The sequence below is a fragment of the Temnothorax americanus genome, unplaced genomic scaffold, assembly GCF_048541705.1.
Source record: "Temnothorax americanus isolate GAGA-0224 unplaced genomic scaffold, ASM4854170v1 Scaffold48, whole genome shotgun sequence".
Classification (NCBI taxonomy): domain Eukaryota; kingdom Metazoa; phylum Arthropoda; class Insecta; order Hymenoptera; family Formicidae; genus Temnothorax; species Temnothorax americanus.
Window position 1 is genome coordinate 273216 of NW_027509635.1, and position 11785 is coordinate 285000.

At 36.1% G+C, this 11785-nt stretch overlaps 3 protein-coding genes across 7 annotated transcripts in view; 2 read left to right on the forward strand and 1 right to left on the reverse strand.

The window, feature by feature from the left end:
* LOC143903511 (putative inorganic phosphate cotransporter) overlaps positions 1-11785 on the forward strand; it is a 72181-nt gene that overhangs the window by 6458 nt on the left and 53938 nt on the right. The gene's annotated exons all lie outside the window — the stretch shown is intronic.
* LOC143903512 (uncharacterized) lies at positions 835-7109 on the forward strand. Of its 3 annotated transcripts, none has more exons than XM_077417153.1 (9): positions 835-1338; positions 4161-4353; positions 4603-4803; positions 4929-4994; positions 5368-5451; positions 5520-5609; positions 5919-6174; positions 6283-6442; positions 6858-7109. In XM_077417153.1, exons 1-7 carry the CDS (start codon positions 1297-1299, stop codon positions 6125-6127), a joined length of 885 nt encoding a protein of 294 aa, XP_077273279.1. In that variant the 5' UTR covers positions 835-1296; the 3' UTR covers positions 6128-6174; positions 6283-6442; positions 6858-7109. The 3 variants fall into 3 exon arrangements, with proteins under 3 accessions (XP_077273279.1, XP_077273281.1, XP_077273280.1); XM_077417154.1 differs by having other exon boundaries at positions 841-1338; positions 5386-5451; positions 6858-7108; XM_077417155.1 differs by lacking the exons at positions 5368-5451; positions 5520-5609; positions 5919-6174; positions 6283-6442 and having other exon boundaries at positions 839-1338.
* LOC143903510 (uncharacterized) lies at positions 8121-10807 on the reverse strand. Its single transcript, XM_077417149.1, has one exon. It carries the CDS (start codon positions 10692-10694, stop codon positions 8121-8123), a length of 2574 nt encoding a protein of 857 aa, XP_077273275.1. The 5' UTR covers positions 10695-10807.

Here is an 11785-nt window from a genome sequence, read left to right on the forward strand (position 1 = left end):
TTCATAATAAATGTTTATACAATGTTGTATAAAAGTTTCAGTAAAACGTTTTATTTCTAACATCTACAGAACGTCGCAAGAACATTCCATTTTGGTATTTAAAACGAACATTTGAAACGTTTTAAATAAAACGTTGCGTGACGTTCAAACTACATCCAATTTGTAACGTTACATATTATCCGTTTTGCAACGTTTAGAGAACATTTAATTTGTAATGTGCCATTTAAAATGTAAGCTTAACATTATATATGAAACGTTTCTAAAACATTTATTATAAAATGTTGCATGAACTTTTCATGTAAAACGTTCATTTTGGGACATTGAGAAATGTTTTAATAACATTACATATCTGATTTTACTGAAATGTTTACTGCACGACTACGTCGTACGAGTGTTGCATACTTATATAACGTTTTATTTAATTGTAACATAACAATGTTTCAACAACGATGTATATGTGCGAACTATATGTAGAACGCATAATGCGCAACATATACAGAGATGAGCGGGAAGGCGGTACGCTCATTAATTGGATATCACGCGTGCGACTTTATCGCGCTGGTCTGCTGCAGAAGCCTTAAGGCAACGGTGTGAAGGAAAATGCTCATGGCATACGTTTGCCGGTCTTTGGTCTAAACCAAAACATTGTGCTAGAGTTTGCGCTGGCCTAAACCACAGATCAGGTAAAGGAGTGAACATTAAGGCCAGCTTGATGGCACGGGGGTGAAACATTATGTGGAGAGAAAGATTCGGTCGTCAGCCATATTTTTTTGGACCATTCATAATGCCATCTATTGATACTTAATTAGCTGCATTGTCTACGTAAAATGGGTAATGCAGAGAGACATTCACAAATAAATATATAAGAAATTATTCAAATAATATACACACAATTTACTGTTCTCTAAATAAATTAATATTGTTTAGAAGACAGTAAAATTGTGTGTATATATTATTTCTCATATTTAATTGTAAATTTCTCTCTGCATTACCAATATTACGCAGCTGATACAGCTAAGTATCGATAGGTGGCATTACGACGAGTGGTCCGTAAGAACATAGCTGACGACTGAATTCCCCTCCCCACCGGTGCTTCACCCCCGCAGCCTTATGTTCACTCCTTTATCTCCGTGGTCTAAACAGTTGAAAGCTAGCCTTTCCCCCTTTTCGCTATACACGCAGGTCACGCAGCTCAAGCGGTTATTACTGTGTGCGTGCGGTGTTAGCCGGCTCGATCTTGCATCACTGACGCACAGTCGTATACCCAGTATTATCAGTGAATTAGTGTTATAAAAAATGGATTTGAATAATGCGAATGATCTGCAGAATTCATCGAACGTAAGTATTAAATTGATATCTTTTACAGTCCCGTTTACGTAGGCCCGTAGGGGCACAACTTGTCGGCTGACTTGTCGGCCCGCCAAAAGTCGGCTAGATTTGTCCCTTCTACCAGAGACTGGCCAGCACATTTCGTCAAATCCTATGTCTTTCTTTGTCCCCTTTATATCTCTTTCTCTTTCTGTTTCTCTTGCTTTAGACGAAACTGGCGGACCAATCTAAAAGTACCTCCCTTATGGCCAGTTTCTGTCCATCACACGTGACACACGACCATATTCTCGTGCATTGTGCGGTGTAGTTATAACGTATTCTCGTTTATTAAATTTTTCTAGCTATATTATATATATATTGGATAAAGTGTGTATTAAGTGTGTAAATAATATAAACTTCTGTATAACTGCAGTGTAATATAATAATGACTAAAATCAAAAAGTATTTTTCAAGTAAAAGACATTTGCGTCGAATAGTAAAAAAAGATTTAATACAAATTTTACAAATTAATCGGGATATAATACAGACGAATAATCGTACTAAAAACTTGATACAAAATAAAAATTTTTATGATGATGTTTCCGCCAATATTGTAACGGATGATAACGTTGATGGCGCACATCATGCTTCTCAGGATAATTCTTTGGCAGATAATTTACTTGAGTCGGTAGAATATATTGAAAATATTGATGAAGATATATATAAAGATGAATCGTCATTGTTTAAAGAACGATGTGACACATTTCCTGCAGTAGTAGATGATTTTATAAATGCGGTTCAACAATGGATCTTGAAATATAGACACTTATTAAGCCAGTGCGCTATAAATGAATTATTGACTATACTAAGAGTACCATTTCCACAATTTCCACAGGATTCGCGAACGATTCTGCAAACACCTACGTCATGTCCTTATGAAATTATAACTGTTTATCCTGGTTTTTACTGTCACCTAGGAATAGAAAATGGACTACGCAGAATACTTAACAGTAGTTGTATTATAGAAAAACTATTTATGGATTGCACTGAAATAGTATTACCTATTTGCATAAATATTGATGGTTTGCCAATATCGAAAAGTTCAAGCAGTCAATTTTGGCCAATTCTTATTTATATAGATTTGCATACTATCAGTGAAAAGTGGCGAAAGCCGTTTGCTGTTGGGATTTACCATGGCCTTAAAAAACCAGCCGATGTACATCAATTTATGAATTCCTTTATAAACGAGTTTCAGAACTTAGAAAAAAATGGTTTTCAGATAAATAACAGATGTATTAAAGTAAAAGTTAGTACAGTTCTCTGCGATGCTCCAGCAAAATCTTTTCTTTTATGCATTAAAGGTCACACAGGTTACTCTAGTTGTACTAAATGTACTGAAGAAGGAACTTTTATTAATGGAAAAGTTGTATTTGTAAAGATTAATGGACAGTTAAGGAATGATAGCAGTTTCCGAAATAAGTTGGACGAAGAATTTCATAAAGGTGTAAGTCCTTTGGAAAAATTGAATATGGGTTTAGTTTCACAAGTACCCCTCGATGGTATGCACCTAGTATATTTGGGAGTTGTAAAACGGATTTTAATGTTTTTAATAAGAGGAAAAAAAAATATTCGTTTATCTGAAAATGACAAAAAAAAAGTTAATGATGAACTATTATTATTTAGAAACTATTTGCCAACAGACTTTGCACGATTACCAAGAAGTCTGGAAGAAATAGAATATTATAAAGCCACAGAACTACGACAGTTTCTATTGTATACCGGACCTGTTGCATTACAAAACATAGCAAACAAAAATGTGTATATACATTTTATGGCTTTATCGTGCGCCATTAGAATTTTAAGCAGTTCTGAATTATATTTAACATATAATAATTATGCTCTACAACTCTTGGAATATTTTGTTAAGAAATATGAAATAATTTATGGAACTGAATATCTCACTCATAACGTGCATGGTCTAATACACTTGCCTGCAGATTGTGTTAAGCATGGTCCACTCGAAAATTTTAGCTGTTTTAAATTTGAAAATTATTTGTTTGAAATTAAAAAGAAAATAAAGATGTCACGACATCCTTTACAGCAAATTTGTAACAGACTCAAAGAACAAGAACAAGTACAACAAGTACAAGATGTGACTAAATATCCAGTTTTACGGAAACAATATAGAGTCCAAATTCATAATAAAAAAAAGTACACATATTTTAAAGAGATTGATACTGAAAAGTATGAATTAAAGATATCGGATAGAGATAATTGTGTCATATTGAAAGACAAATCTATTGTTTGCATTACAGACATTTGTCAAAAAAATGACACGTCAGAAATTTTTTTAAAAGGAAATAAGTTTACCCAATCCAAATTATTTTTTAATTCACCGTGTTCCTCTCAATTATTCCATATTCAACATTGTCAAAACTTGGCTATAAATAATGTCTATACAATTAATATTGATGAAATACTCATGAAGTGCATCAAATATCCGTACAATAACGGTTTTATTATTCTACCAATAATACATAGCCAATGTGTAAATAAAAATTAAAACTTACATAATGGAAATAAAATATATAATAGGTTAAAATGTATAAAATATGTAAAATAAAAAATATATAAATATAAAAATAAAATAAATGTATAAAATAAAAATATATAATATATATGATATATAAAATATATAATATACAAAAAAAATGTACAAAATAAAAAATATATAAAATATATAAGGTACTTTTAAAGAAGCTTTCAAACAAATTTTTTACTGCGGTGTTATTAAAATATTAATAGTTATTTAAACAGTTAATTAAAAACTTTATTTCTTGCATTGTTTCCAGATATGGTCTGTCGTCGAATTTGTAACTGAGCAAACTGGTGAAATTGAAGTTGTACCAACTTCATGGCTACAACAAAAGGAAGACAAGATATTCTGTAAATGGCCGAAAAAAAATCCTAGGAAATATATTCGGAAAAATACACAACCGGACAGCAGCTGGGAAATGTTCACAGTAGAACTGCTTATTCAATATGGTAAGAATTTTAATGAAAGAGGATATTTGACAATATCGTCTATAAATTATACAAGTAAAAATACCTAGTTTATTCATGTAATCAGCACTTGTAAGAAACTTTGTAACATGTCGAAAATCTGTCTTCAATAGTACCTACAAATTGAACCAAGGCCATCATAAGATGCCTTAAAGCAAAGCACGAATAATGGTTTTCGTCCTAAATGCATTAAAAATATTTTTTTTGTACTGTAACTTTCTCCAATTGCAGACTCTTATCAGGACGCATTAAATTATACGAAAAAAAAATCAAATTCAGAAACGGAAACATCATGTTCCCAGCTAGGGAAAGGTAAACGTAGAAAGAAGCATAAGAACCAAGATGTCAGTCACCACAATTCCGACAGCGATCACTCACACAGAATGACACCGCCTCCTTCGATAACAATTCCTGATCACGATATACAGACAGGTAACATGTACTAATTATTACAAATAAATTCAAATAATTACTATTACTAATATATGTGACCCTTATTTTTCAAATAATACACAATATTTAACGCACGCGCTTCTATATGTATTACTACTTTGTAGATCCATGCGATGAATTACTTCATGATAAAGCAGTACCAAGTTTGCCTTCACAACAACTCAATAATGGTTATTATTATTTATTATTTTGGAACTATGAACAATATCTTTTATTTCATATTTACCTGGTTTTTGCACATGCATGTAGATTTATCAATATCATAGATATATAGATAGAGCATAGTATATTTAGTGCTTGGATAACTTTTCATAATTTAATGGAGGGAATACATTTTCACTTGCACATGCGCAGTTGTGTATTTCTCCCGGAAGCCATTCGTCCTACTAGGTGAACGTACCATTGAGCATGCACGAGGGATGAAAATTTATCCGCTCATTAAATTATCTAAAGTTATCTTGGCACATAGGAGATAATGATCTATATATCTATGGTAAATATATAAAAAGGAACGAAATTATAATAATATAAATACCGACAAAGATGTTGCTATCATTGCAGAAGGGAGTGATTTCAATAACAAAAATGGCACTTCAGCCGCAATAGTAAATGAAATCGACAAAGAAGGTATAATATTTCTCACTCAGAAATCAAAGTATAAAACGAAAATAATAGGTAAATTTTGTTTTGTTTAGTCCAAGAAAATAATATTGCTGCTGTAACAACAAATACAGCTGATGAGAGTTTTGTCGAAGTGGCTGACATTATTGAAGATTCACGAACAGGTATTAATTTCAATATCTACAATATTTTTGTTATGTTTATACCTTATTAAGAGCTGGTTGTTCCAACCAGTTGGTAAAGTAACCAATAGTTAAACCATATAAGTTTACCTTGTCTAATTTGAAGGAAAAACAAAGACACATATATGATTTAACTATTATTAGTTAGTTTACCAAGGCTTGGAACAACCGACCCTAAATAAGCTAAGTATAAAAATGTGAAATTACAAATTTACATAAAAAGTATATATTTTACGCTTTTTTCATGTAACTTTTACAAAATATTTATTTAACAAATACTATTTTTTTCAGATAGCTATGTAACATCACAAATATTAGAGAATGTTTTGGCAACTAAAAAAATGGTAGAACAGCAAAATGAGTTCTTAAAACAATTAGACTCTCGAATTAATATAAATTTGGCTTCAAAGGTGACTGCTGCAAGACACTCAAATATACTGACAGATACGACAAATATAAAATTCCTACAAAACCTTTTAATAAATATAAAAAATTGTTAGAGTTCGACGATGGCTTGAAAGCAAATATAGCCGCATCAAAACAATTGGTAAAGAAATTCTTTTCATAAAATATACTTAAAAAAATTAAAATTACAATTGCATTAAAAATGAAGTCCTATGCTACACGAAATATACTGTTTTTATTTTTTGAATAGGAAACGTTCTTCTATTTATTAGGAGGTAATAGTGCTCAAGCTTTATGTAAAAATGGATTGGAGAAACTATTTACCAATAAGCTGGGATCTAAATGCTCTTGGTTTGGGCGCAAGGAAAATTATCAAGTGAACTTATTACACATAATGGAAATTTTAAAAAGTATGTAGTCCAGATTTTTTTACTTTTATTTTTTAACTCCTGATTGCGCCGCTAGCAGCGCAAAGAGAAGTTATGCATTTTACTTGTTTGCTGCAGTTTTTCTTACCAGTTTTTCTTACAAAAAATTAAAAGAATAATTTTATATTTTTGGTAATTTTTTAAATTATAACAATTTAATATATATAACTTTTTATTTTTATTAGATGCAATAAGAAAACATTTTCCTATGTACACGGATAAAGACTTTCAAGATAATGTATCCACATGGTTTAAATGCAAAAACTAGATATCTGAGAGAAACAGGTATATTGTTTATAAATTATATACAATTATATTTATATATATATATATTAATAATATTGTTTTTAAAATATATTTTCTATATAACACTATATTGAATCTATCTGTTATATAGACCGAAATGAGAAGAACATAAATCCTAAATGACTATATAGATGCCTAGAGAATCGAGAAGAACACCTAAATCCTAGATGACTATAGATGCCTATAGAAGAAGAACACCTAATTTATGACTATACATGGCATGGAATATACATATATGTGCAGATACAAAAAAATATTTTTATACTTTTTCGTATTTTAAGTAACCTATATGCAATTATATTTAAAAATTTAAATATAAAAAGTGTAAGATATATAAAATATATATAACATGTAATTTGTATGTATGTATGTATGCTGTTTATTGCCTTTCCCCGTAGGGTTTACAAGGCGTTTTTAATTATGAGGAACGTACCCAAACCTCGTACATTCTCTTCCCCCTGTGCCTGGCCATATGCGACCTTACAAAACTATTTACCCTCCCTCCCCTCCCCTCTTCATCCCTCTTCTTCTTCCTCCGCTTCTGCCGTCAATTCTTCCTTCCTTCCTTCCACCTCCATCCTTCCTGTCTACTCCTCCCTATTTTGCCTGCTTCCTCTCTCGTCCCTCCTCCTTCTCCTCCTCTGGGCTCAAGAGAAGCTTCTCCTCCATCCCTCTCGCGATTTCCTCCTCCGCCGATCTCCCTGTGCACTTGTGCACCTCCCTTCTCCCTTCTTCTCTCTCCCTAACCCTCCTTTCCACCGACTTATCCTCATGTATCTTGACTCCTATGGAGTTCCCTGCCCTTCTCCTCGCCTCCAAAACCCGCCTCTTTTCCTCCTCGTCTCCTAACTTTACCAGAATTGTTAGCCATATCCCTCTCTGCCCCACCACTATCACCTCTCTTACCTTCACCTTCACCTTCAGCCCTTCTGCAAACAGCTCCTTCACTTTCTCCCAGTTGGTCTCCTTACCTTCCCATTTCTCTTTCTCCACTCTTATAATAATATTCCTCTTTCTTAAATCTTCCTCGTTCCTTTTACCCTCACCTGCCCACCATTTCTTTTTTCCCGCCATACTCTCCTCGCTATCCTCCCTCTTCCTTTTGCCTCCACTTTGCTCCAGCCTTTCTATCTTTCTCTCCAGCCTCCTTACCTTCCCCTCCAGCTCCTCCATCCTCTCGTCCTTTTTTCTGTCTTCCTCCTTCTTTTCCCTCAGCATCTTCCTTAACTTCTCCTCTACAATCCCTTCCACTGCCTCCACTATCATTCTCCCTTCACGCTCCATCCTGCCAGCTCTAAAACAGACCAATTACTCACTTCTCGTTTTCTCTACTTTCCTCTTCTTCCCCTCCCACTTATCCTTCTCCCCCATCTCCCCTTCCATCTTCCCCACTACCCTCCTTTAACTCCTCCAAATCCCCCTTTCCACTCATTCTCTCCCCTTCTAATTCTAGCATCCATTCCTCTCCTCCTCCTTCCTCGTCCAAAACCCATCCTACCGCTTCCTGCCAGCTTCCCTTTCCTGAATTCCATCTTCTACATTCTTCCCATACATGCTCCCACGTTTCCTCCTTATTCCCACACAACCTACACTTCTTTTTCTCCTCCGCTTCCCAGTATCTGCTCTCTCCTATCTCGTTCCCTAATCTGAATCTAGCCACTCTTCCCCATCTACTTTCTCCCCAACCCTTCTTCAGATATCCCGGGATACCCTCTCCCTTTATCCACTTATACCACTTATTGTATTCTGATTTCTCGATCCTCTCCCATCTCTCTTTTCTCTGCGTCTCCCTATCCCCTTCAAACAATTTCCGAAACCATTCTTCTCCATCTCCACTTATCTTTTCCACCTCTTTTAACCCCACACCTCTGTCTTCGAAGAACTTTCCTCTCTCTCTTTCCCAATCTGAACCTGCTTTCCCTTCCCTCTCCCTTTCCTTCAACTCTTCCCAGGCAGACCTCGCCAGTTCACTTCCTCCACCTTCCTCCAACTTTTTCTCAAATCTCCATGCCCTCATTCCTGCTCTCCCTCTTAATTTCTCCCTTTGCAACTCCTCCCTCACTAGATACCACGGTGTTCTCACGTCCGCTCCCAATACCCATCTAATGTACCTTTCTTCCATTCTTTCTATTCCTTCCCTTTCTCTCCATCCCCATATTTCCGCTCCATAACTCAACACCGTCCACACCAGTCTATCGAACAGCCACAGTCTTTTTCCCCAGTCTTTCCCGAATCTCCTCTTCCCTATCCCCCAGACTTTTCCCATCACTGCGGCCGCCTTTTTTATCCTTTCCCTTATTTGTGCTTCCTGCCCTCCATTTCTTTGAAACACGTATCCCAAATACCGAAATTCCCTCACCTCTTCCAACTCTTTTCCTTCCCATCTCCACTTTCTCTTACTGTCCCTCCCTCCTCCTTTCCTAAACCTCATTATTTTTGTTTTCCCCACGTTCAATTCCAATCTCTTCCTGCCCAGGTACCCCTCTAGTCTTTCTATCATACTCCTCATTTGGTCCTCATCCTCTGCAATTAGCACGATATCATCCGCGTAGGCCAGAGTATACACCCTCTTGCCTCCTAGCATTATCCCTCCCCATTTAACTCTATCCATTTCCTCTTCCAGGTCTGCTAGCAACACATTGAACAGAATCGGGCTCAAAGGGCATCCCTGCCTTACTCCCCTCCCCGTCCAGAATACTTCTCCCAATTCGTTTCCTCCTCTTACCCTACTCTTCGTCTCTCTTAACATCTCTTCCGTCCTTCTCACCAGTCCTTCCCTTATTCCCCTTTCTCTCATAGCTTTTATTAGTATTCCTCTATCCACCGAATCGAACGCCGCCTTAAGGTCCACAAAACATGCTATCAGTTTTCCCCCTTTCTTCTCTAACCTTCTGTTCACCATGTAGTTCAACACGTAAATGTTGTCTATCGTTCCCATTCCCCTTCTAAAACCTGTCTGGTTGTGTGGTACCATTCTCTTTCCCTCTATCTCCTCCCTTATCCTCTCCGCCAGAATAGCCGTGTACACCTTATACAAAGAGGGCATTATTGTCACCCCTCTATATTCCTCTGCCCTCTTTCCTTCCCCTTTCTTTACGATTGGCGCAATTATACCTTCCTTCCAAATTTCCGGCCATCCTCCCCCCTTCCATATCTTATTGATAAATTTCCATGTCCAAACCTCCAACCCCTTCCCCCCTCGCTTCCAGGCCTCTCCTGGAATCTCATCCTTTCCCATTGCCTTTCCGTCCTTTAGCTTCTTTATAACTCTCCTCATTTCCTCCAGACTTATCTCCTCTTCCTCCTCTCCTTCCTTTTCTTCCCTCTCTCCTTCCTTCCCCATCCTCACCCTCCCCTCTACTCCTCCTAATAACTTCATAAAGTGCTCTTTCCATTCTTCCTCTTCTATTCCTTCCTCTATTCCCCTCCTTTTCCTTCTCTCCCTATTCACTATCTCCCATACCTCCGCCTCCCTCCTTGCTCCCTCCACTTTTCTCTCCCATCTCTGGTTCTCCTCTTCCTTCTTTCTCTTACATATCTCCTTAAATTCTTTCCTACTTTCCTTGTACGCACTGGCCTCTCCTCTTTTCTTCCTCCAGTCCCTTAATTTTCTCCTTGTCTCTTTCTTCGCTTCTCGACATTCCTCATCCCACCATCCCACCTTCCCTTTCTTATTTCCTAGCTCCTCCTCTACCCCTTTTATTGCCTCTGTTATTCTTATTTCCATTTCTTCCCATTCCTTATTCAACTCTACTTCTTTTACTTCCACCTCTCCTATTTTTTCTATAAACCTCTTTGTTCCTTCCTCGTTCCACACCCCCCTGCTTCTTTTCTTCCACCCTCCTCTCCTGCCTTCCTCCTCTTCCCCCCTTCTTACTACTACTTCCAATGGGTGATGGTCCGAGTCTACTCTCTCCCCCACTACCATGCTCACTATCTTCTCTCTTACTTCTCCTTCCCCTATTATGTAATCAATCACCGTACTACCTCTTCCCCCCGTGAACGTAAACTCCCCCTCCTCGTCTCCTCTAACATTTCCATTGAGTATCTCCCATCCTCTCTCCTCTAAGCTATTTACCAACAGCCTCCCCTCTCTGTCCACTTTCTTGTCCTTCGACCTTCTTCCTTCTCCCAGTCCTCCTCCCTATAAAATGTAATTTATAAATGCAAATTATATTGAATAAAAATATATGTATATAATGTATATCAATAGCTTATACAATTAATTAAAATGTTGCTGCCAAAACCAGAGATAACTCCATTTTTCCATTATTTCAGTTAAAAAAGATGACATGTATTGTGACATTTATTCTCTTGTAGAAAATAATTAATAAAAATGTATTTGTTAATTATTTTTTGCAGGAAAATAAATGTCACAAAAAATGTCATCTTTTTTAACTCAAATAATGGAAAAATGGAGTTATCTCCGGTTTTGGCAATAATAACCCGACACTGTAAGCTTAGCAAAGTTTAAGAAACGTTTCATGTGGAACATTGTGCAACTTCACAATAACGGTTTACATAAGTTTATCAAACGTTTTACAAACGTTGCAAATGGGACGTTGCAGGTAAACTTTTTCAGTGATGTTTTGTGTATGTTCTACAAACATTTCACAAACGTTGCAAATGGAACGTTGCAAACAAACTTTTCAGTGACGTTTTATATATGTTTTACAAACGTTTCGTAAACGTTACAAATACAACGTTCCATATGAAGAGAAAATGCGTGAGGACATTTGTGGTTGTGGCAACGTTGCAAAAACGTTTCTGGAACGACACAAAGAAAGTCGCACAGCTTAAATATAACGTTACTGCAATGTTGATGAAACGAAATTTTGTTTATATTCGATGGCAATTATTTTGAACAAGTTTCCAGCAAGTCAACAGACACAAAAATAGTTGGAGTGTGCAAAAGATGTTTACCAAATTACGTTGAAGTTAAAGGATACAAAAACTGTACATCGAATTTTGTTACCCATTTGCATTTAATATTCTTATGTTAGTCGATATGTAATTTTC

What these genes read in the sequence shown, in the direction of transcription:
- LOC143903512 (XM_077417153.1), top strand. Translation starts at nt 1,297, where the DNA reads ATGGATTTGAATAATGCGAATGATCTGCAGAATTCATCGAAC. An exon ending in ATCTGCAGAATTCATCGAAC is followed by an intron (nt 1,339 to 4,160) that starts GTAAGTATTAAA and finishes CATTGTTTCCAG; the next exon opens with ATATGGTCTGTCGTCGAATT. An exon ending in TGATCACGATATACAGACAG is followed by an intron (nt 4,804 to 4,928) that starts GTAACATGTACT and finishes ACTACTTTGTAG; the next exon opens with ATCCATGCGATGAATTACTT.
- LOC143903510 (XM_077417149.1), bottom strand. Translation starts at nt 10,694, where the DNA reads ATGGTAGTGGGGGAGAGAGTAGACTCGGACCATCACCCATTGGAAGTA.